Source organism: Hordeum vulgare, chromosome 1H, assembly GCF_904849725.1.
Source record: "Hordeum vulgare subsp. vulgare chromosome 1H, MorexV3_pseudomolecules_assembly, whole genome shotgun sequence".
Classification (NCBI taxonomy): Eukaryota; Viridiplantae; Streptophyta; class Magnoliopsida; order Poales; family Poaceae; genus Hordeum; species Hordeum vulgare.
Window position 1 is genome coordinate 31,867,553 of NC_058518.1, and position 26,539 is coordinate 31,894,091.

At 48.1% G+C, this 26,539-nt stretch overlaps 2 protein-coding genes across 2 annotated transcripts; both read right to left on the reverse strand.

Moving 5' to 3' along the window:
- Positions 1-89: 89 nt before the first annotated feature.
- Positions 90-2,224, reverse strand: LOC123396096. The gene is made up of 2 exons (XM_045091136.1): positions 414-2,224; positions 90-294 (listed from the first exon to the last, which is right to left on the reverse strand). The coding sequence occupies exon 1, from the start codon at positions 2,222-2,224 to the stop codon at positions 449-451; it is 1,776 nt and encodes a 591-aa protein (XP_044947071.1). The 3' UTR covers positions 90-294; positions 414-448.
- Positions 2,225-5,423: 3,199 nt separating this feature from the next.
- Positions 5,424-7,424, reverse strand: LOC123396102. Its single transcript, XM_045091150.1, has 2 exons — positions 5,699-7,424; positions 5,424-5,563 (listed from the first exon to the last, which is right to left on the reverse strand). Exon 1 carries the CDS (start codon positions 7,422-7,424, stop codon positions 5,721-5,723), a length of 1,704 nt encoding a protein of 567 aa, XP_044947085.1. The 3' UTR covers positions 5,424-5,563; positions 5,699-5,720.
- Between the last annotated feature and the right edge of the window lie 19,115 nt (positions 7,425-26,539).

Here is a 26,539-nt window from a genome sequence, read left to right on the forward strand (position 1 = left end):
ACACACAAATCAAAGCAACTTTCTGCTGCGAATTTCGTAGCTCGAACTGTTCCAAAATCAGAACATTATATATATATATATATATAAAGCATCATCAACTTATATGTCTTTGCACCACAGGTAACTCACTAACATAGTCAACAAACAACGCTGCAACTGCTGGAAACTACTACACCAGTCCATGTTCCTGAACTTTTTCCTGCTACAGGCCATATCAACCTATCCAACTTCAAAACTTGCTTGCTTGATTTGAGCATGTAAACTCTTTCATTGCCTCCTCCTATCCAAAATATCCTGCAAGAGGAAAAAACAACATTGATATTTGATAGTGAGTGACATGGGTCAGGAAGTGGTGCAATGTCATGGATCATCAGACAAGAGAAACTACATTGCCAGGGATGAGCAGAAGAAACCTGAGTGATCCCCCAAAACAAAACCCCATAGCCAGCTAATGGAGAGCTTCATCATCAACATCAACAAACAGGTGATTCATTTCATCGGTGTTCATTGGGCTCTGAGGAAAATCAGCCGGCGGGCGAGCCGACAGCGAGTGGGCGAGGCGGTAGCTGACCAGGTTCGGGCTCAGGGCGCGGATCTTCTCTGCGCGTGAGAACGCCGCCTCGGCATCCAGTTTCCTCTCGAAGATCACCACGGAGACCGTCGAACCTTCCGGCCTGGCTTCCACCACAGGCCCAAACTTGCTGAAGATCTTGACGAGGTCACTCGCCGGAGGGACGGTGTCTGGGCCGGTGAAGTTCAGCGCCAGCCCGGTCAGCGAAGGCTCATCATCCTTGTTGAGGCCACAATTCTTCAGATTCACCGAAGGAGCAGCATTGGTATGATCAGCGGCAGCAGCGCTGGTGCACCTTGTCATCGTCACACCTGCATTCGCCTGAGGATCGGCTAGTCTGCGGGTCACCGGCGACAGCGACATCCGGCGCGCAGCCAGGCTCATGAGCCTCCCCATCTTCGTGGTCGTCTGGTGAGACACGTGCCGTGGCCTTGCTGGCTCATAGTTCTCCAGCTCCAAGGGGTTTTCCGCGCTCTCGCTTGCGCTGGCGTCGCAGGTGCAGTCCCTTGACATCTTCCGTTTGCCCTTCGGCCTTCCCCTCTTGGCGGCACGGCGTGCCGGCGTGCCCTCCATGATGCCGTCGGCAACGTCGCCCTTCGGCCTTCCCCTCTTGGTGGCACGGCGTGCCGGCGTGCCCTCCATGATGCCGTCGGCAACGTCGCTCTTCGTCCTTCCCCTCCTGGCGGCACGGAGTGCCGGCGTGCCCTCCATGACGCCGTCCGCGACACCAATGCCATGGCAAGCCGTGTACACGGGGAGGCCACGGGTGCCCCTCCACCGGGTGAAGGCCGTGAGCTGCGCCGTGGCGACGGTGAGCTCGAGCCTGTCGGCTCCCTCCAACGGCGCGACAGCCAGCGCGGAGACGTACTCCACGAACGCCTCGCCGCGGAACGCGTCCCTGGCGAACCCCGCGTCCACGACCGCGCCGTGCGCGCCCTCCCGTACGCCGTCGTTGTCGATCACCTGCTTCTTCTTGGAGACGCCGCAGCCGCACGACAGGCCGGCTTCCACGCGGCGCGCGACCTCGCCGAGCGCCTCGTCGACGGCGGAGGCGAACGGGGACATGGTGGCGCGGGCGCCCCAGAGCTGGACGTGGGCGCGGTCGACGGCGGCGAGGCGCAGGAACCCGTCGCGGAACGGGCGGAGCGACGCCGCGGGGCCGGACACCCACGCGAACGTCTTCTGCCAGAAGTTGGCGACCAGGACGGCCCCGTCCTTCCGTCGCTCCACCAGCGCGAGCGGCGACGCGTCCGCCGCGTCGAACACCTGCGCCGGCCACCACGGGTGGCCCTTCACCTTGGACCACACCAGCCGATGCGGCGCCAACATCCCCTCCTCCTCCTCGAACGCGCAGCCGTACCGGGCGCGCCCCTCCTCCTTCGCCGCCTGCTTCTTGGTCCTGGCCCGCCGGTCGCGTCCCTCCTGAACCACCTCCGCCGCGTCCGGGCGCAGGGCCCGGTGCCTCGACGAGCGGACCACGGCAGTCCCGTGCCCCTGGTCGACGATCTTGGCGCCCGCGCCCGCGCCCTCCTCCGGCTCCAGAGCGGACGCCATCCGACCCGCCACCAGCGCGCGCGTCCTCTCGTCGCCTCTTGTCGGGAGGGAGAAGGAGGGGTCCTCGCCGCCACCGGAGAGCGTGCAGAAGTAGGCCATGGACGGGGGCGGAGACGGAGGGGCTCGATCGGTTGGGGTTTAGGGCGGAGTTCGAGGCGACGAGAAGAGATCGACGGCAAAACCGCAATCTTGGAGTTGCGGGGGACGACGGAGGAGGCGCTACGTGAGCGAAAGGGCAGCAGTATATTTTCCTCTTCTCTTTCCAAAAGAAAAAAGGTTTCTCCTTTTGAAGTTTTCGTTTCCTTGTATGTAGAGTGCAGATGCCATTTTTTACTGCCTCTGATTTTACCATTATCAATCTTGGAGTTTTCGTTTCCTTGTAGTAGTAGTACTATGAACATGCCATGCATTCATTTTGAGGTTTGAAAGCACAAGATTGCTTTCCATTATGATCAAGTGATATACTCCAATATGTAATGTACCCGATCAGTCAGGTTGTCATCAAGCGGATCAAGCTGTGAATTTTCCAATTTTGAACTTTTTATAGCATGATATTTGTCACATGGTTATTCCCTACGTGTCATTGGGGTTGTTGTGGCATGGTGATATACCCATCATATACAGTTGTTGCAGTGTTGCGAAGGAATCACACCAGAGGCGGCTGGGCTACCAATCAGCAAAAAGATGGGAAGAAATCGGCCAGAAACCCCACAACAACAAAAAACGGTAGAAACTGCCACCTCTGATCTCTTTGTCTGCACCTGCTACTGCTGTACCTGGTCTGCTGGTTGCCTGGCACTAGACTTCAGCACGCCCTTGCTCCCAAACGCCAAGCTCCATGACAGCAAACCAGCAATCAACCAACGGCGAAATAGTGGTGCTTGGGTGAGATTCCAAACGTTTTGCCAATAGCCTAGTCCTTGGTTTTGCTTACAATGTGGTGCCATCTAAACTTGAAGATCATCTCTCTTTCAAACATACACTTCAAAACAAAATGACATCTTCTTCACAAAACCGTTGTATCTTTGGTTCGGTGAACCGTATTTGCCTGCTGTTAGCTTGACGTTAGGGCATCTCCGACACGGTTCACCAAATCCCCTATATGTATTTGAAATCTCTTAACCCGGCCCCAAACCGAAGGGAGGGGGGCAGCTCTTGCAGTCAAGCAAACTTGAAGATCACATCGATTTTTTGCACAATCCGACCCTCCTCATGTGTTCTCCGCTCATGGAGACCGCTAACGCTGGGGCGACTCCTCCATCGGTCCACCCATCCGTTTTCCTCCCTAGGAAAACGAAGATTCAAAGCCGAGCCTCATCTTTTTTTAAGAGCGAAGGCACATGATCGGCCTTAGAATAGACCCTTACTTCAAAAACAATACTTCAATTCAACCTTAATTTGAAGTTGTGCTGTTTATTTTGGATCGGAAGGAGCAGAATAAAAGATATAAAAAAAATTAGGCATCCAAGATGCTTGGGTGCATGCATCCTAGCACACCGGAGCATCTTGGATGCCCAAACATTTGAGATGTGTTCGGATTTTTTTCTCCAATTTACGGTTCACCGAGATCAAATGAGCTTGGACGCTTGTCTGGATTACCACTGGTACACCAATGACCAGGGTTTCTAATATGGATAACAAGTATCTAAACACATGGACTGGTATAATGATTCCAGACAAAAGTTGAACATAGCATTCAAACAAGTTTCTGCTAGATATATAGGATATAAAAGCATCATAGACTTAGATGTATTTGCACACCACAGATAACTCGCTAACATAGTCATTAAACAACAATTTGTAGAAGACAGGCCAAAAAGATGTAACTGTCTAACTGATGTGTATGTGGTGCAGCTACCTCACGTCCACATGGATGCAACACGACTGACTACTTGCCAAACCTAAGATTCAAAAATCTCCTTGCTTGATTTGAACATGTAAACTCTTCCATTGCCTTCTCGATCCTCATATGCAAAATAACTTGTGAAGAAGAAAGAACAACATCGACATTGAGTAACACAAGAAGAGAAGTGCCACAATGTTGTATGAGGCAGACAAGAAGAAGACTACATTGTCAGGGATGATGAGGAGAAAATTTTCTTTTGATCAGCTAATAGGAACTCACCCGCAAAAAATAAATTAATTGGAACTGAAATGAAATTAATCAATAATCCGCTGAATTACCATGGTATCTACTCCCTCTATTCCTAAATATTTGTTGTTGGGGAGAACTAGACTAGTTCTCTCCAACAAGTATTGTGGTACAGAGAGAGTAAGATGCATAATAAGTCTCTATACACATGGACTGCTATAATCATTTCACACAAAGAAATGAACACAACATGGAAATAACTTTCTGCTACAAATTTCGTAGCCCGAATGACCCAGCTTATAATGCAGATAATACAACACCATTCCAAATGGATAGATATATAGGATATAAAGCATCATCGACTAACATGTCTTTGCACCACAGATAACTCACTCAACACGAAGTAAGTGAAACAACATTTTGTATAGAAGACAACCCAAAAAGATGTAACTGGTGAGTGATGCTACTACCTCACCACCCCACATGGATGCAACATAATTGACTACTTGCCGAACCTAAGATTCAAAAATTTCTTGCTTGATTTGAACATGTAAACTCTTGCATTGTCTTCTCATATCAAAGTTGCGATACTTATTTTGGATCGGAGGGCGTAGTAAAAAGATTAAACAAAAATAAAAAATGGGTTTATATGTTTTTTGATTTTTTATTATTTACTGCAGATTAGCTTGCACCCGTATACGGATTACCGCTGACACACCAATTACCATGGTTTCTAATATGGATAGGAGGCCTGTACACATGGAATGCTATAATGATTTCAGACAAAAATCGAACACAGCATTGAAGCAAGTTTCTGCTACAAAATTTTGCTGCTCAAATGACCCACAGCTTGTAATGCAGGCAATGCAGCAACAATCCAAATTCCAAATGCATAGATATATACTCCCTCCGTTTTAAAATATAAGACCTTTTAGGGATTTTACTAGAAGACTACATACGGAGCAAAATGAGTGAATCTATACTTTAAAATATGTCTATGTACATCCGTATGTAGTTTATAATACAATCTCTAAAAGGTCTTATATTTAGGAACGGATGGAGTAGGATATAAATCATAAGCGACTCTGGTGCTTTTGCACCACAGATAACGCACCAAGATGCAGCAAGTGAAACAACACTTTGTAATAGAAGACAGACCAAAAAGATGTAACTGATGTGTGATGCTACCGACTTCACCACTCCACATGGATGCAACACAATTGACTACTTCCTCAACTATTTTTTCCTGCTACAGGTTATCATCCCCTACTGATTCAAAATTTCCTTGTTTGATTTGAACATGTAAACTCTTCCATCATCTTCTCAATTCTCCTATCCAAAATAACCTGTGAAGAAGAAGAAAAACAGCATCGGCATTGAGTAACACAAGAAGAGGAAGTGCCACAATGTCATATATATATATGAGGCAGACAAGAAAAAGACCACATTGTCTGTCAGGGATGATGAGCAGAAGAAGGAACCTGAGTGGTTCTGCAAAACCAGCTACTGAAGAGCTTCGAGCGCGAGGAGGTCGAGGAGATCCATCTTATCAGCTTGATCGAGCAGGTGATCCATCTCGTCGGCGTTCATGGGGCTCTGTGGAGACTCGGCCGACAGCGAGTAGGCGAGGCGGAAGCTGGCGAGGTTGGGGAGGAGGGCGCCGATCTTGGCCGTGCCCGCGAACGCCGCCGCGGCGTCCAGGCTGCTCTCGAAGACCACCACGGCGACGGAGAAGCCCTCTGCCCTGGCCTCCACGACGGGCCCGAACCGGCTGAAGATGTCGACGAGGTCGCTCGCCGGAGGGACGGCGGTCGGGCCGGTGAAGTTGAGCAGCAGCCCGGTCAGCCGTGCCTGCTCGTCCTTGTTGTTGAGGCCGACGCTCTGTGGGGTCTTCGCCGGAGGAGCAGCCGTGGTGGCGGCGACGTCGTGCGGCGGCTGCGCGGTATGACCGGCAGCGGCCGTGGTGACTGCGACGTCGTGCGGCTGAGCGGCATGATCGGCGGCAGCAGCAGCGCTTGTGCCCCTTGTGACGGCACCAGCATTCGCCGGAGGAGTGCCGAGATCGGCTCTGCGGGTCACCGGCGACAGCGACATCCGCCGTGCGGCCCTGCGCATGAGCTTCCCCATCTTTGTGGTCGTCTTGTGAGACTGGGGCTGTGGGGCTGGCTCGTAGTTCTCCAGCTCCAAGGCGTCTTCCGCACCCTCTCTTGGCCTGCCGCAGGTGACGCACCTTGACATCTTACACTTGCCATCGGCGCTGTCGCCCCTCGGCCGTCCCCTCTTGGGAGTGCCACTGGCACGGCCACGGCGCGCCGGCGTGCCGCCCATGGCGCCGTCCGCAGTGTCGCGGATGCCGTACCAAACCGTGTACACGGGGAGGCCTCGGGTGCCCCTCCACCGGGTGAAGGACCTGAGCTGCGCGGTGGCGACGGTGAGCTCGAGCCTGTCGGCCCCGGCGAGCGGCGCGACGGCGAGCGCGGAGAGGTACTCGAGGAACACGTCGCCGCGGAACGCGTCCCTGGCGAAGGCGGTGTCCACCACGGCCCCGTGCGCGCCCTCCCGGACGCCGGGGTTGTCGACCACCTGCCTCCTGGCGACGCCGCGGCTGATGGCGCAGTCGCACGACAGGCCGAAGTCGACGCGGCGCGCGACCTCGCCGAGCGCGGCGTCCACGGCGGAGGCGAACGGGGACATGGTCTTGTGGGCGCCCCAGCGCGGGACGTGGGCGCGGTCGACGGCCGCGAAGCGCGGGAACCCCTCGCGGAACGGGCGGAGCGCCGCCGGGTCGGCCTCCCACGCGAAGGTCCGATCCCAGAAGTGTGCCACCAGGGCGGCGCCGCGCCTCCGGCGCTCCCCGAGGGCCAGCGCCGACGCGTCCGCCGGGTCGAACACCTGCGCCGGCCACCAGTGGTAGCCCCTCACCTTGGCCCACACCAGCCTGGGCGGCGCCGGGAGCGCCGCCTCGTCCGCCTCCTCGCGCTCGAACACGTAGTTGTACCGGGCGCGCCCCTCCTCCTCCGCTCCTCCCTTGGCCGCACGCGCCGGCGACGCCGCCTGCTTCCTGGTGCGCCGGGCACGGAACAGCTCCGCCACGTCCGGGTGCAGGGACCGTACCCTCCTCTCCGGCGGTGCCGAAGCGCTCCCCTGCCCCTCGCCGACGTTCTTGGCGACCGCTCCTTCCTCCGTCGACAGAGTAGCAGGCGCCATGGTCACCACCCTGTACACAACACAAGCATCGGCGGCAAGAAACGATCAGCGCGCGCGTCCTCGCCTTGCCTGTTGTCGAAAGGGGTGAGGGGGAGGAAGGGCTTGCCCTTACTTACCGGAGAGCGAGCGGCAGGCGGCCGTGGACGGGGACGAAGGAAGGAAGGAGCTCTGCGGAGACGGACGGCGACGGAGACGGAGGGGTTTGGTTGGGGGTTTAGGGGGAGGCCATATGCCAGAATGCAGTCAGTCTTATGGGGGTGATGAGACGGAGGGAAGGGCGACGTGAGCAAAAGGAAGGTGGTTGTTTTCTTTTCCAGAAAGAAAGAGAAAAAGGTTTCTTGTCTACTATGCAGATGCCTCTGGTTTTTACTGCCTCTGGTTCTGTCAGTTGGGGGGCCTTGGACTATGACGATGATGATGAACATGCCATTCATTTTTGAGTTTGGGAGCAGAGGATTGCTTCCTTTGCTGTGATCAAGTACTGCTCGTGTACGTACCCCCATCAGTCAAGTTATAATCCAGAATGTTGGCAGAGGATTGCTTCCATTACGAGTAATTTACACCACCTTTTAGCATGATATTAGTCGCATGGAACTGATGCGAGTCGACTGAAATCCACCATCAAAATGTGCGCCCATGTAGTCACATTCCTACTGTTTCTCACCACGAAAGATTGGGCTGCTGCCCTGGTGGTATATGCAGCTGTGCTTGCTGGGGATTGACATGGTGTAAAAATTCCATCAGAGCAGAGACAGGCAGCTGGGCTACCTATCCCATCAGCAAAAGACAGAAAGAAGCAATCCGTTTCAGAAGAAGGGAAGGCCTGAAAAGCGAAAGCAAGCTTGGTAGTACTCCTGTCCGTCTGCACCTGCACCTGCTGCAGCGGCCGGTCTGCTGGCAGGGTTTCATGGTGAAACGGTGACACTGTAACCGTAGCGGTGCTCTGGCCCGATTCCATACGGTGAAAATAATGGCAGCAAACCAGCGGATCAACCGACGGTGAAACGGCGACGCTCTTGTGAGGTTTTGTTTCATTTATTAAACGGTTTTACTTACTCACACACAATGGCACGCCATCAACGCTGGGGAAAAAAAATCTTGCCTCTTTCAAGCAAACAGTTCGAAAGAATGAGCAGTCAACTTTTCTAAAATTCGTAGGTATGGGTACCCTTTTAGTATGATATTGATCACATGAAATTCATACCAGTAGACTCAATCCACCTTCAAAGAAAGAAAATCACTCCAATGTCATCATTCTTACTGTTTTTTCACCACAAAACAAAAAAGCCTAAATTTCTATGCATGCGTATTTTTTTGTTTTCTACCGCATGTGTTTGCTCGCATTAAATATGTTTACACTCATCATATCGATTGGAAATAACAGATTAGACATGCATTTATTTTAGATTTTAAAAAACTTAAAAGCCATATTTTCACCGTTGAAATTCATATTGGAAATAACCGTGCATTGAAATTCAGATCCATTTTCATCGTTGAAATCTCCGCGCTGAGATCTTTAAAAACTAGATCATGCATGGGTATGTGTTGACGAAACCTTTTTATGCCGAATTTTGTGCTATATGGTGCAACTCTATTATTACATGGTGCAACTTTAATACTTCATGATGCAACTTTTTTCCAAACTAATTTCGGAGCTCCACGATCCAATTTCTATCATGAGGAGGAGGAGGAGGTGATGCGACAGGTGATGAAGGACTCCCTCCACACCCACATGAGCGCCAATGGGTGTGGGTTGGGCGCGATTTCTTACGGTGAAAATAATGGCAGCAAACCAGCGATCAACAGATGGTGAAACGACGACGCTTTTGTGAGGTTTTGTTTTATTTAAACGGTTTTACTCATACACAATGGCACACCATCAACGCTGGAAAAATCATTGCCTCTTTCATGCAAATAGTTTGAAAGAATTGCGATTTTCTTCATCACAAAACATGGACGACCGTAACCGATCTCCCTTTCGCGCCGTGCACATTCGATTCCACCATTTTTCTTCTCACGAAAATCATATACGTCAATAGTAAATCTCTAGTGGTTTTTGGCCACACAATATGAAATTAAAATAAAATTGCTAGAAAGGGGAGATTCTACACAGATCTATTCATTAGACTTTGAGCCTAATAACCAACTAAGCCACCTTTAATTGTGGCCAATTGTAGATAAGCAATGTTATTTGAACCTTTCTTGTTTCTGCTATATGAGAAAAAAAATAAAGATTGACTTGGTAACTTTGGTATGACCAGCGTGATAAGTATAGCATGAGAAACATAATAACTATATCATGATAAGCTGATAACTACAGTAGGAGAAGCTTAAAGCATGGGGCGATTATCATGTATACTGCGCATACATCACCTTGCTATTAACACAGAATTTATCGGGGATATGTTTTCAAACAACCCACCCCGGATCAAGGTTACCATGTTGTTTGTGTGTGAGTTATCGGTTTGGTCGTGCGCATGTTACCATGTTTTTATACATAATTTACCATGTAATTTTGCAAACACCCCTCGGCTCCGCAAGTCAAAAATAGTTATCATGTCTTGGTTAAGTAAGTTATCAACCGTAATGTGTGTAGATTACCATGGTAGTAGACATGAGCTACGAGGAAGGGCAGTTCAATAACTTTCTTCCCTAGTCAAAAAATTACCACACTTCTGCTAACTAAATTATCAGCTCTGTTTTGCGTATATGACCATGTTAAATTTTCATATAAGTTACCGGTGTATTTTGTCAACAACTTTTTCTTGGGTCAAAAGTTATCACGATGTTTGCGCGCGATTATCAACCATGATGTGCGTGTATTACCATGTATTTACATGGAAGTTATCGGGATATGTAATCCACAACTCACCCATCTCGGGGTATGTTTTAGTAATGCACTAGCAGCTCTTGTGGAAATAGAAGTAGCCTAAACTGTATCTGAGCACTAGCGAGATATTAACCCAGATGGCTAGCAAAAGTAGGACTAAACCACTAGGTACAAGGTTTGATTTCCGTTGTCTTTATTTTTTGCGAGAAAAAATAATAGCGAAGAAAAACAAAGAAACAGAATCGGATATACTACGATTTTCAAGAAAAGAAAATAAAAATCAGTAAAATCGATACTTAAACGAATCAGGGATCGAACGGATCTGTCGTTAATGTCGAGTCGACTCGACGTTAGCTTTCTTGATGTATCTTTGGTTCAATGACCTTCACTTTGTGTGTGTGTGGCCTTGGTTGAATGAGCTTCACTCTATGTGTGTGTGGCCTGTTGTATCTAAGTTTACCCACTTTGCATTACTCGCGGTTGTAGCTATCTATCCATGCAACTGGTTTCCCTCTCAACCCCATGATGGTCCAAACGAGAGCTTTTCTATGTCCCTCTCAATCCAGAATGGGCAGTCAACTTTTCTGAAATTTACACGTACGGGTATCTTCATGATATTGATCACATGAAATTGATACAAGTAGACTCAATCCACCTTGCGCTCTGTTAATTTGGAATAGGTGTAAACTTATACATCCGGATTTAATCTACAAATGTATATTACCGGTCGTGGTATGATTTCCTGCCAAAATAAAAACAACCATCCGAGGTCTATAGCAATTATACACCTGTATTGAAACCAAACAGACAATCCAAACGCACCCTTAAAGGAAGAAAAACACTCCAATGCCATCATTCTGTTTTTTCACCATAAAAAACCTAAATTCTAATTAGTGTACGCGCACTAATTCATAACAGCGAGCAGCCCCTCCGACACACATGCATGTGTATTTTTTTTATCTTCTACCGCACGTGTTTGCTCGCATTAAATATGTTTACACTCATCATATCAATTGGAAATACTCCCTCCGTCACAGTTTATAAGACATGCACGTATACCTAGGTCGTCAATTTGACCAACTGAATGAGAGACATATATTACAAAAAATATATCATTAAAAACTTTAGATGTACTATTTTGTAATGATATAATTTTTATGTTAAACAATATATTTTATTTAAGTTAAATTGACGACCTAGGTACACGTGCACGCCTTATAAACTGTGACGGAGGGAGTACTAACAGATTCGACATGCATTTATTTCAGGTTTCCAAAATTTAAAAAATCACATCTTTTAAAGCGTGCACTGAAATTCAGATTTTTTTTCACAATTGAAATCTTCGCGATGAAAGCTTTGAAAACTAGATCATGTATGGGTATGTTTCGACGAAACTTTTTTTATGCCAGCTTTTAGGCTATATGATGCAACTATATTACTACATGGTGCAACTTTAATACTTCATGGTGCAACTTTTTCCAAATCTAATTTTGAAGCTCCATGATCCAATTCCTATGACAAAGAGAAGGAGGGGAGCTGATGCGGCAGGTGATGGAGGACTCCGTGCACACCAACACGAGCGCCAATGGGTGTGGGTGGGGCTTGAGGAGATGCTGGTCCTCTTCACGGATGAAAATGTCGCCATTCCTGAGCTGGAGATGGACGTCAAGGAACAGGCCATGGAGGAGCCAGCCTTCATGGTGGATTCCACCACCGGCGTCTGGAACCCTCACATGGTTGGCCACCGCATCGAACATGGCCGACTGGGTGGGTGTCGAGCCTTGGGCACCCACGCCCCCCAGGATCATCGTCCCCGTCGCCTGAGGAGGTGGTGCATGCGCCTCCGGCTATGCATCCACCACAGGCGCCGACGCCACACCTACTGATGCCTTCGCTGTATGTCGACCTCACTATGGACGACGACGACAATGGCATCGACGACGGCCACGGGCGGTGGTGACACTATTTTTTTAGTAATTTTATACTTAAGCAGCCGTGGACTTTTTAGGATATAATAATATATAATAATTTTTTATCTTTGTATTATAAAATTTGTGGTCATCTTCTTTTTAAATTCGTCCCATGCGGACGATTTGGGATACGGCCCGTCCAAAACTCGACAACAACATTCGATTTTATCGCCTCAGACGAAGGTAAGGCCAACTCCACCGTACGACCCAAAACGTTCGGGTGTGTCCGTTTGAGGTAAAATGGACAAAATAGACGACCCACCGCACGAGAGCATACTCACTTTTTGCCATGTCCATGTCCGTTTCTACGCTATTTCCAGACCAAAGTTGGTCTGGGTTTGGTGCCAAAGCGGACAGAAAACGTTCGCCTTCGCGTCCTCTTCGTCCGCCTGTGTCCGCGTCTGGCCCACATGTCACTCTCTCTCCCCATCTTTTCTCCTGTGACCACCATGCGCGGCGAGGCAGGGGCGGGGCGCAGGGCGCGGGAGCGCGAGACGGCGCGCGAGGCGGCGTGCGGGGCAGGGCGGGGGCGGGGCGGCGCGCGAGAGCGGCAGCGGCAGGGCGGGAGCGCAGGGGCGGGGCGGCGCGCGAGAGCGGCAGCGGCAGGGCGGGAGCGCGGGGCGGGAGCGCGAGGCGGCGCACGGGGCACGGTAGCGGCAGGGCGCGGGACCGTCCGGATCTGACCAAGCTTTCAGAAATGGGGTAACAGCGTTGGGTGGAAGGACTTTGTCCGGCCTTTGTTTGGTGTTCGGTGTTCTTTTTTCTATCGTAAACGGACAAAATGCGGAGGAAACCGGACGTCCATTTGAGAGTTGGCCTAATCAGGACGAAACGCTAGTGGTGCTTTGGAGTTGGCCTACCTGTGGCATAGACGCATGGTGCTATGCGGCTCTGGCAGTGTTGCCAAGGATTGATCACACCAGAGGCAACTGTGCTACCCACGAGCAAAAGTGGGAAGAAGCCAAAAGAAGAAATCCGTCCGTTTCAGAAAAATGGGAAGCCAGAAAGCAAAAGGCATGCTAGAAACAGCCACCTCCCAACTCCTGTCTTGCGCCTGCTGCTGCTGCTGCCGGTCCGCTGGTTGGTTGGTTTGGTTCATGGACCGATGGGTCATGGCACCATGTCAGCAATCAGTCCATGGTGAAACAGTCGATGCTTTTGTGAAACGTGTTTCCAACACCCCAGCCCTCGGTTTTTACTCTACTTGTTACAGTTTCACATCAACAACGCTTGGAAGATAAAAGAAAACTGTGATCGATCTTCTTCACCAACCAAACCAGCTGCCATTGCCGTGATGTGTGTGTGGCCTGCTGTTGTCTTTGGTTCAATGAACTGAACTGTTGGCTTGCGGTTGGAGGGAGCTCTGTCTTTGCTACTGCCGGCTCTCTCTCTCTCTCAACCCCACGGTACAAACAAAGAGAGCTTTTCTTTCTGGTTTGTTTCTTTGTCCCTGGCCAAAGCTGATGAGCTTTTGATTGATCCGCTGCTGCACAAGTTCAGACATGTTCTGCACAAACATCTGCTTTATATACATACCCCCCACCCACCCGATCAGATCAAAGCTCTTCCACATTGCTGCCCTCGTATCTTCTCTCTCTCTCTCCCTCACACACACTAGTTGTGGCTTCTTGTCAGGTTGTGGCGTAGTAGCCATGGAGGCCATGCCCATGACTGCCACCATGTTCAAAATTGGGCTGCAAAGCGTGTCTGCTTCTGCATTCTTTTATCAGAGTTCTGGAAGGCAGCAGCAATATGATCCTCCTTCTTGATCGAAGCAATATCACAATGCAACACAACTTGCAAAATTACAAAACAAAATCACTATCCTAGCTCGATGAAATGACGGCTGTTTGGTTCAGTTATACCTTCTCCAACGATGCTCCATGCATGTCAGTTAAGTGCATGTAAGTTTCATGGAAGATAACGAGTGACCATTTGTCACTGAACCACATACAAATGGACGATAAACTTCAGATGAACCAACTTATGTTTACTGATCTCGAATGCTGTTTTCCACACGACGAAAAGAGAACGAAATGCAGACAAATGCCATGAACGATGACCAGATGCGCTAACACACACGCATCTGAAGGCGAAGCTTCAACTAGAGATCATCTACTGTCGATCCTACTGCATCATCAGCCGGTACACGAGCAGAGCGATGACCATCAACTGCAGGACGATCACGCGATCCTTCCACCTGCTGCTGCTCACCATCGTCTCATGGGGTGGCGCCTCGGAGGAACACTCCGATTCCATGGCATCATCGTCGTCACCGTCGTCCTCAGAGCCCGAGTTCTCCTCCTTCGAGCTGATGCAGCTCGTCATCCTCCACCTGCCGGGATCGCCGGCCGAGTCCTCGCCTCCCGTCGATTCTGTCATCATCTTGGCGGCGGCATCCATGGCGGCTTCGGTGGTGTCGTCGTGGGTGTCGGTGTGCTCGTCGGGGACGAAGGTTGGGGAGGCGGCACTCCACTGGGCGAAGGCCCTCGGCTGCGGCGTGGCGAGGGCGAGCTCGGTTCCGGCCTGCGGCGTCAAGCCCTTCGCTGACGCGTAGTAGTCCACGCTCGCGTCGCCGCGGAACACCTTCCGCATGAACGCCGCGTCCTCCGCCGCCGCCACCGCCGCGCGCGCGCACCTCGTCATCGTTCGGTTGGCCGCGGAGAACACCATGGCGGAGCCGACGACGCCGGCAACGCCGTCGTCTTGTCCCGCTGTCCTTGTTCTCTTGGGGGTTGTTGCACGGCGTGCACGCGGCGTCGCAGAGAGCACCATGCTGTCAATGGCGCCGTCGTCTTGGCCCCTTGCCCTTGCCGTCCTCTTGGGAGTTGCAGCACGGGCTGCACGCTCGGCGAACACCAAGGCGTTCTTGCGTCTCCAGCGCTTGAACGCCTCCAGCTGCGCCGCGGCGACGGCGTGGTCAAGCCTGTCGGCACCGTCCCCCGGCGCCACCGCCAGCGCGCCGACGTACCGGAGGAAGGCATCGCCGCGGAGCGCGTCCCGGGCGAAGCAGGCGTCCACGGCCGCGACGGACGCGCCTCTGCGAAGGCCGGAGTTTTGGAACACTTGCCTCTTGGCGGCGGCGCCGTCGCACCCGCAGGAGAGGCCGGCGTCGACGCGGCGGGCGACCTCGGCCAGCGCGCCGTCCAGGGCGAGGGCGAACTCGACCTTGCAGTTGCTCCGGAGGCCGACGCCGGCGAGGCGGGGGAAGTCGTCGCGGAGCGGGGTGAGGTCCGCCGCGCCGGCCCACATGAAGGAGCCGTCCCCGAAGCACGCGACGAGGGCGGCCCCGGCCGCCCGCCGCTCGCGCAGCGCGAGCCCCGACGCGTCCGCCGGGTCGAACACCTGCCCCGGCCACCGCGGGTAGCCCCTGACCTTGGCCCACACCATCCGTGGCGGCGCGAACCCGCCCTCCTCCTCGAACGCGCAGCCGTAGCGCGCGCGCCCGCGCCGCTCCTCCTCGGGCGCGGCCGGCAGCGACCTCCTCGCCCGCCGGCGACGTGGGGTGGTGTTGGCCCGCAGCATCTCCGCCACGTCCGCGTGCATGTGGCGGAGCCTCTCGTCCTCCACGTTCTTGGAAGCCGCCGCCGCTGCCGCCGGGGCTCGCTCTGGCGCAAGAGAGGAAAACATGGCGTCGAGTGTTGGGTGGGAGGCCGAGGGGTTTGGATGGTCAAGTACTCGACTGGTTCCACTTCCTGCCTTGGTTTCGAAATTTGAAAATTGCCGTGTCGGTATTAGTAACTGGGTTGTGGCAATAACTATTTTTGACTTGTGAGACACACCACTAACGTCAGATTTTGAAGAGCATGGTAAATCGATTTGCTTTTTTCTACGGCAAATTCAGTTTGCGTGAAGATGATAAGTTCAGTTTGCGAGTACATCAATTTTCTGGTAAGAAAAATGAATTGAGGCGGATTTGCCATGTGTGCCAGATAAATTTGTCATTCTCGACGAAGAAAATTGCCATAAAAAAGTTTGATTTGTCCTGGACAAAATTATGATGTCCGATTTGTAGTGGAGTTTTTTTTTACTAGCAAAAGGACCCGTGCGTTGCAACGGGAGAAAAAAATACCACACACTTTTAATCTTTCTATAATCATTTTAATTTATTAAAATAATAAACTAACTAACTAATGTAGTCAGTCCTATCCTATTTTGTTGAGAAATCAACCCATCCATTGTTAATTCCATCATGATGAGAAATTGAATAGGACAAGCAAAGCAAAACAAAGAGGCTACGTGAATTGATCAATGGAGTGTTATCTTATTTCACTCATGGGGTAGAAAATGTGGGATCAGATGACAAACTCAAGGTGGTGTTTCATTCTCTGTCTCTACAACAATACAATCTTACATTCAATACATTCATTCATCAGCAAACAAATCCCCACAAAACAAAATTTCTTACCGGTGCTTGGCACACGGTTGGAGGCATGGGGAGGGGATCTCACCAGATGATGAGTTTCTGCCGGAGGAGGGCATACGATGAGGGGAGCAAGGGTTAGGCGCCTCTATCTGGCCATAAGGAGTTGTCGTTGCCGCGCCATAACCTCGGAGTTCCCCGTGTGAGCCATGGAGGCCCGCCTCCACCTGCAAGTACTTCGCTCCGCCGCGCCGCCGCCGTTCTGCATCGAGCAGACGCATCATCCCCAGTCAATGTAGCTGTCGCGTTGATTTGATCCAGAAGCTGTGCTCGAGCGCCGAAACGGGGGCAGCAAGCGGGCAGAGGTACGGCCGCGGAGGTGGGTGGGTTGAGATCGACAACAGTGGTGGTTGAGGTCGGCCGCGGCGGCGAGTGATGTGGCAGCGGCCTAGGCACACGCCAGGGTGGACCAGGGTCGACGCGATCCGCTCGAGCGCCGCAACGGGGGCAGTGAGCGGCGAGAGGTACGGCCGCGAAGGCGGGTGGGTTGAGATCGGCAGCGGTAGCGGTTGAGGTCGGCCGCGGCGACGAGTGGTGTGGCGGTGGCCTGGCACAGGCCAGGGTGGCCCAGGGTCGACGGGAGCAGGCGATGCGTACGGGTATAATTTTTGCAGCGAATCGTTTTTTCCTTTTACGTTGCAGATAAATGATGGAGCGCGGGTTTAATAACAAAAATTATAGGGTTTTTTTTATAAAAATATCGCGATGGGTTTTCCGACGGAAGCAATAACCTCTTTATTATTATAGGTATAGATGTTTGAAACTTGATCATATTAGTAAAGACCTACGATACCGCGTTTGACACGCTCTATCGGCTTCTTACACATGATCATTTGGAACGAACGTGTCAAAGATTATGCTGCCATAATTTATGGTGGTGATAAGGAGAATCATTTATGGGGTGAGAAATAATACAACTATGAAAACAAATACATCTATATATTTTCATGAACGTTTGATGAATGACATGAGAGCAAGGACAATAGTAGAGCCGGCTCCCGGAGCTCATGTCATGTCATCTATAGTCTATCTTATAGCAAACATGTACAATAGTTGGTTATAAAAATGTATACTACTTATTTATTATATGACCCACCTTTCATCCTCACAAAGTAACTAAGAGCACGTGCTAGAGCTGACTTTTAATTAAGAGACCGCTTACCCTCTCTCTCTTCCAACTAAGCAAAAGTATACTATTATATTCCTTATAACCAGCTGACTCAGTTCTATTGTATTTCCTCTGAAAAGTCAACAAAATTAGCATATTGTAGAGTATCTTCGTATTCTCTGAATTGAATGCATTATAAGACGAAAAGAAGAAACATATAGTACGATCAGATATTTCTCATAATGACTCAAGATAATAAATCGATTTGCTATTTTTTATGGTAAATGGATTTGCTATTTTCTATGGCAAATTTAGTTTGCGTGAAAATGATAAATTCAGTTTGCGAGTACAACAATTTTCTGGTAAAAAAATGAATTGAGGCGGATTTGCCATGTATGCCAAATAAATTTGTCATTCTCGACCAAGAAAATTGCCACAAAAAAGTTTGATTTGTCTTGGCCAAAAATATGATGTCAGATTTGTAGTGGAGTTTTTCTTTTTTATGTCCGAAACTTGATCATATTAGCAAAGACCTATGATACCACGTTTGACACGCTGTTTCGACTTTTTACACATGATCATTTTGGAATGAACGTGTTAAAGATTATGCTGCCATAATTTATGATAGCGGTAAGGGGAATCATTTATGGGGTGAGAAATAATACAACTATGAAGACAAATACATCTATATATTTTCATGAACATTTGATGAATGATATGAGAAGTCAACAAAATTAGCATACTGTACAGTATCTTCATATTTTCCGAATTAATGGGTTATAGGATGAAAAGAAAAAACATGTAATAAGTCAATATAATATAATCTGGTTGTGTGTACTAGAAGAGCACCAGAGCGTAAATAACACCAAAAAATTCACCCTAAGTCATGAGCCTTGAGGTGTTAATGCACCTACATTGCTATTTTCTTGCATTGTCCAACATCATCCATTTTTTTGAGAATAACCAAAGATGTACAAAAAATGACATGGTCTATGAGAAGGGCATAATACACGGGATATTCGTTTCGAAACTAGGGTCTAGATGATCACTAAATCCTGTCCGAACACATTCACCAAGATGCATGCAAGCTCATGCATCATGTCCAAACACATCCAAAATACACATTCTATTAACTACTCCCTCTGTTCCGTATTATTTGTCGTTGGAGAATTCTAGTTTAAATTTTGGCATGTACAAAATATTTCTCTGTTTCCGAAACTACCTTCACTCACTCAGCTCCGTCACTCGCTCGCTCGCCCACGCCGTCACTCGCTCGCTCGCCCCTACCGAATCCCTAGCCTGCATCGCCGTCCCCTCGCCTGCATCGTCGGTGCCTCTCCCTCGCGTGCGTCGCTGACGCCTCTCACTCGCCTGCATCGCTGCCCCCTCTTCCTCGTCTTCGTCTCCGGCCCCTCTCCATCGCTTGCGTCGCCACCGCCTTTCCATTGGGCGGCTGGATCCGGAGGGCCTTCTACTTCCTCGCCGACGAGGAGGTAAAGAAGAGCTAGGATGGCGGTGGGGTGGCGGCAGTGGAGGGGGTGGGGATGTGTTTGGCGGTGGAGATGCAACTGGAGCAACGACGTCGAGCATAGAGCCGGCCGAGGTCGCGGCCCTGCGGCAGGAGGTCGGCGTCGAGCCGGTCGAGGTCACGGCCCTGCGGCAGGAGGTCGGCGTCGAGCTGCCGGCAAAGATGCAGGCCAGAGTAAAAAAGGTCTCTTTTTCCCCTTTTCTTGTCATCGCCATTTGTTTTGGCAAACAAAGATGCAGGTGGAGTTAATCAACGCTTGTTTACCTGCTACTCCACTTTGATTAAGTACTCAAATGCATCACCATCTTGTAACTTCCACTAAAAGAGTCATCGTCATTTGGTAAACAAAGATGCAGGTGAAGTTAATCTTAACTTACACCAAGCACCAAGGGCACCCTTCGCCAAAGTCCTCCACAAACTTTGGAAGAATGGCCACCAATTCCACCAAGGGCACCGTTCCACCACATACCTCCCGGATTGTATTAAAAATGGAAAAACCTGCAACAAGATCATTTAAGTTAAGCACACAAGACCTGGGAGTCAAACATCTACAATACACATATGTAATAACAGAGAACACCAAACACTAGTTTGAAAAGACTGATGTGAACCCAACAACTGCTACTCCGAAAAACAGTCAAACAAGACCATTCAAGTTAAATACTGTTGGAAATATGCCCTAGAGGCAATAATAAAATAGTTATTATTATATTTTATCTTTCAAGATAATCTTTTATTATCCATACTATAATTGTATTGAATGGAAAAGTAAATGCATGTGTGGATATATAGACAAAACAATGTCCCAAGTGAGCCTCTAGTTGACTAGCCTGTTGGTCAAGGATGGTTAAGGTTTCCTAGCCATAGACAAATGTTGTCACTTGATAACGGGATCACATCATTGGGAGAATGATGTGATGGAAAAGACCCAAACTATAAACGTAGTATATGATCAGTGTTGTCACTTGATAACGGGATCACATCATTGGGAGAATGATGTGATGGAAAAGACCCAAACTATAAATGTAGTATATGATCATGTCAGTTTATTGCTACTGTTTTCTGCATGTAATGTATCTGTTCCTATAACCATGAGATCATGCAACTCCCAGACACCGAAGGAATACCTTGTGTGTATCAAACGTCGCAACGTAACTAGGTGACTATAAAGGTGCTCTACAGGTATCTCCAAAGGTGTCTGTTGGGTTGGCATGGATCAAGACTGGGATTCGTCACTCCATGTGACAGAGAGATAACTCGGGGCCCACTCGGTAATACAACATCACAAACAAGCCCTGCAAGCAATGTGACTAAAGAGTTAGCCACGAGATCTTGTATTACGGAACGAGTAAAGAGACTTGTCGGTAACGTGTTTGAAATAGGTATGGCGATACCGACGATCGAATCTCGGGCAAGTAACATACAAAGGACAAAGGGAATGATATACGGGATTGTGTGAATCCTTGACATAGAGGTTCAACCGATAAGATCTTCGTAGAATATGTAGGATCCAATATGGACGTCGAGGTCCCGCTATTGGATATTGGCCGCAGAGTGTCTCGGTCATGTCTACATAGTTCTCGAACACGCAGGGTCTGCACACTTAAGGTTCAGTGACACTTTCGGTATAGTTGAATTATTTATGTTGGTAACCGAATGTTGTTTGGAGTCCCGGACGAGATCCCAGACGTCACGAATGCCTCTGGAATGGTCCGGAAACAATGATTGATATATAGGATTGTTGCATTTGGCTTCCGGAAAGATTTCGGGCATTACCGATAAACTACCGGGAGTGACGAATTGGTTCCGGGGTTTTACCGGGAGGGGCCACCCACCCGGGGGAGGACCTAATAGGCACATGGGTGGCGCACCAACCCTTAGTGGGCTGGTGAGGCCAGCCCAATAAGCCTATTTCGGCCAAGGCAAAAAAAAAGAAAAAAAAGAAAAAAAGGAAGGAGGTGGACAAGAAGGAAATGACTCCTCTACCAAACCGAAATGAAGGAGGAGACCTTCCTCCTTGGCTCGGCTGAACCCTCCTACTTGGAGTAGGAGGCAAGGCAGCCTCCCTCTTGTTCCTCCTATATATAGTGGAGATTTGAGAGGGTTTTTGCACCTCAAGCCTTTGTGCAAACCTCTTTCCCTCCACTACTTCGTGACACCTCATAGCAAGATCGGTACGACATGACGTAGCCCTGCCGGAGTAGCTCTACCATCATCACCACCACGCCGTCGTGCTGCCGGAGAATTCAGCTACCTCTTCGTCTCTCTTGCTGGATCAAGAAGGCGGAGATCGTCATCGAGCTGTACGTGTGCTGAACGCGGAGGTGCCGTCTGTTCGGTGCTAGATTGGGACGGATCGTGGGACAGCGGCGATTTGGATCGTGAAGACGTTCCACTACATCAACCGTGTTTCTTAACGCTTCCCGCTTAGCGATCTACAAGGGTATGGGGATCCGATCTCCCTCTCGTAGATGATCATCACCATGATAGGTCTTCGTGTGCGTAGGAAATTTTTGGTTTCCAATGCAACGTTCCCCAACAGTGGCATCATGAGCTAGGTTCATCCGTAGATGATATCTCGAGTAGAACACAAAAGAGTTTGTGGGCGTTGATGTTCAATTTGCTGCCCTCCTTAGTCTATTCTTGATTCAACGACATTGTTGGATTGAAGTGGCCCAGCACTACAAAAAATATGTCAACTAACGACCTTCAATATTGGTCACTGAATGGTCATTCATTTCCATTTGTGACCTTTTTATGACCAAAAACAGAATGTCTAAAGCTGAGGGTCTTTAATGAACTATAACGACCTTTTTTCTGGATTGGTCATAGGATTTTATGACCAAACAGAAGGTCGTAGGTTTAACGACCAAATGATTTGGTCACTAGCAATCTGCCCGCACCACGTCAGATCCACCGTGGCAGGCCGACGTGGTAGAATTATGACCAAATGAAAAGGTCGTAAATAAGATTCAGGCCGGTCCATTCCGGTCGTCTACATGGACCGTGCCCAATAATTTGGCCTTTTATTTTCTGGGATAGAATCTTTTACCGAGCAGGTTTTTTATTAGTCCACTTTTCTTTTGGGCCTTGGCCTACTCTTTTTAGTCCAGTTCTTGTTTGGGCCTTGGCCTACTGTTTTTTAGGCCCAAGCCTTTTTAGACAAATTCTAATTTGGGCCATGGCCTACTCTTTTTTAGGCCCAAGCCTTCTTAGTCTATTTCTTGTTTGGGCCTCGGCCTTTTTGCTGTCCAAACTAACTTTAGTGCCCAAACAAAATGGTCCAAACAAAACTTAAATAATTGACAACTTCACAGGTGCACAGCTTCACAAAATACTTCATGAGGTTCACAGGTTCAAATAGAGCAAGACATTGTTTCATCACCAGAATGACCAATCAAGTGGGCTACAACTTCACAGCCGCCATAGTTGCTTTCTGCCTTGTGACTCTATCAGGTTCATCAGGTTCCAGGATCCTCTTTGTTTGTCCTGGAGGCGGGGCCATCACCCTTCCTGGAGGCATTGCAGCAGATGCTTCTGAGCTCTTCCTCTTCTTGTTGTCTGTCTTCTTAACACCAGGCCTCTTCGTTCTAGATTCCTTTAGTGCCTTGTATAAATAGCACAGAAAAAATTAGATCACAAGATAAATATGCGAGCACAAGGAAACACAGAGCATACAAGAACCCGAACCCTCCAAGCAAGACAGAGTTTGCACCTTAACAGTCTTGTGCACTACAACTTCATCCTCCTTAGGATTGTACTCTGGGTCATCACTGATAACTCCACTACCTTCTTTAACCCCATTAGTTGTACCTTCTTGTACATCATTTGTTTTCCTAATCATTGACGCTATTGCATCAATGCCAAGGGACTGGAATATTCGATTGTTCCTCATCATATTTCTAGCCCTAACCTTCTCGTACTCGATGAGAGGATGCTCATCTTTGCAAGGCAAAGTAAACATAATTATTAGGTTAATTGTTGGAATGCATGGAGAGACAGCCAAACATATCTTACGATATTTTATTATCATCTAATCCTACTTATTCAGCTAAGGAAGAGTAACAACACAGAGGCACAACTAAGCCAGCTAATTCAGATTACAGCAATACATTTGCATAATAAAATCTGATAGTATTTTACATCACCAGCCTCCAAGATATTTTACTTAGCATATTACATTTAACTTAGCATATTAAGACACATTTTATAAATCTGACAGTATAACCACAAGGAGCAACTTGCATACCACTGGTTGGCCTCGGGTTTGACCTTGTCATCCTTGACATGGATGATCTTGAGGTGGTGCTTGCAAAATAGAATAAACAACAATCAGATACAACAGGGATAAAGTAAAATTATGCACTTATATCAATAAAGGAAAACATTTAGACGAGCATGCACATACATGTAATACATGTGAAGCAAACTTGTTGGATCAACAATATAGTGATGTAGTTAATGCATCAGTACTAATACATGTAAAACACTTGGACCAGCATGCACATACACGTGTAGCAATGCACATACAGTTAATGCATCAGTACTAAATTGACAGTTGAAGCAAGCAACTAAATTGAAGCACTTGTACTAGCATGCACATACAAGTGTAGCAATGCATCAGTATTAAAACATGTGAAACATGAGGTAGTAATGTACTAAACTGATAGTTGAAGAAAACTATATATGTGAAGCAATGCATTAACTATTTACAACAATTACTTTTATGTTTTAACTTGCAATTTTATCCATGTACCTGCAATCATCTATAAGCAAAGTAATTACTCAACTGTATCCCTAATGGAGGCAAACATATGCATTCATAGCAACTGGTTGCCCAACATTTGGTGAATAAAGAAGCAAGCAGTGTGCAAGCAAGCAAGCAAAGTGCATAAGTGCTACTAATACAAGCAAGCAAGCAAGCAAAGTGCATAAGTGCTACTAATACAAGGAAGCAAGCAAAAGAAGTGCTACTGATAGAAACAAGCATAGTGCTACTGATAGAAACAAGCAAGCAAGGAAGAGAATTGAAGAGGAGCAAGCAAGCAAGTACTGTTGATACCAACCCTAGTAGCTTCTTCTCCAAGTGCTACTGATACAAGCAAGTATTGCTGATGGAAACTCTAGTTAACCATGTATGCTAGCAAGCAAGCAAGCCATACTAGTCAAGCAACATGAACATGAACCCTAACCCCATGAAGCAGACCACCAGAGGGGGATAGAACGGACCACTAGGAATAAATCCCATGAACATGAACAAGAACCTCCAAGAGCTCCTAGATTGACTGAATCCTAACCCTAGATCGACCAGGTGGGGGATGTACCCCCATTTGTTACCCATCACAAATGCAAGACCCCATGATCTAGCCCCATGACAACTATAACCCTAACCCCATGAATCTACAGAACCACGTGAGCGGACATATTTACCCCATGAACCCTAACCCTAACCCCATGAATGTACCGAACCATCTCCATTGATCCAGCCCCATGAACCCTAAAAGAACACATGAGGGGGATCTATCAAACCCTAGAAGATCTACTAGAAGAACACATGAGGGGATCTATCAACGGGAGATGGGTCGAGGGGAGAGGTACCTATCATCGTCGACTGTTGATTATGTAGATGTACCCGCTATCGTCGTCGATGTAGTCGTAGCCGTCGACATCGATGTAGATGTAGCCGTCGTCGTCGATGTAGATGTAGCCATCGACATCGTCAATGTAGACGTCGTCGATGTAGATGTAGCCGTCGACGTTGTCGATGTAGTCGTCGTCGGGGAGAGGGGCGGAGGGGCGACGCGGAGCAGGGGAGGGGCGGCGGAGTGGGGAGTGGAATGGATCCCGCGTGGGTAGTGGGGAGTGGAATGGAGAGGGGAGTGGGAGAGGGAGTGGTGGGTCCCGCGTGGTAGCGGGAGAGGGAGTGGAGGGAAATTTTGGTGGGGTGAGAGGGACAATTTGGTGGGGTGGGAGGGAAAATTTTCACTAGTTTTTTAGGGTTTGGAGGCAGACTTTTTCTTTTTCTTTTTTATAAACATTGTAGAAATAATGGTTAAAATCATACCAAATATTTCAATAATACATCGGTACTCAAATTTATATATCTTTTCTAGTTGGCAGGTCACATGTGATGATGCGACACGAAGGTTTCCCATTTTTTTGATTTGTTTTGAATTTTTCATGGCCATTTCAAAATGCGGTCGAAACGACGGGCATGACCGTTCCTACCTAGTGGTTGAATCTTGGAAACCTTTTGGAGTTTCTATGATTAAATAGATACTTGTGTACCTAGAAATGATTTTTGGAAAAAATAAAGAGCAAACTATAAGGCAGCCGCAGTTCAAATTTGACCCGCTTCCAGCTGATTCGACATAGATTTTTCTTTTTCACGAGAGATGGATAAAAGCTTTTGACACCCATTAATTTTGTCAATTTTACATTAAATATGGCCTAGTATGTTAGAAAAATGATTTGGACAGATTTTCAAACAAATATATGGTAGGTCCTTCACAAAAAAACTCATTTCGGGCACTTGAAAAATGAAAAATGAATTTTTCATACAAGGAAGATGAAAACTTCCTTAATAAACATTGTTTGTCATTCCAACATGCACCATTATGCAAAATATGAGACCATTTCAACAAACTATGCCATGAATATGGCCATGAGATTGATCATGTGGCTTGAAAGCCACGAATCTTCACACATGATAGCTCATTTGTGTGAACACTTTTTAAAAATAATTGTCGTATTACAAGTTTATTATTTTACATGGTAACTTTATCACATATGATGACACAATGCAAAGGTTTCCCACTTTTTTATTGTGTTTGAATTTTTCATGCACGTTTCAAAATGCGGTCGAAACGGCAGGCATGACCGTTCCTACCTAGTGGTTGAATCTTGGAAACCTTTTGGTGTTTCTATGATTAAATAGATACTTGTGTACCTAGAAATGATTTTTGGAAAAAATAAAGAGCAAACTATAAGGCAGTCGCAGTTCGAATTTGACATGCTTCGAGCTGATTCGACATAGATTTTTCTTTTTCATGAGAGATGGATAAAAGCTTTTGACACCCATTAATTTTGTCAATTTTACATTAAATATGGCCTAGTATGTTAGAAAAATGATTTGGACCAATTTTCAAACAAATATATGGTAGGTCCTTCACAAAAAAACTCATTTCGGGCACTTGAAAAATGAAAAATGAATTTTTCATACAAGGAAGATGAAAACTTCCTTAATCAACATTGTT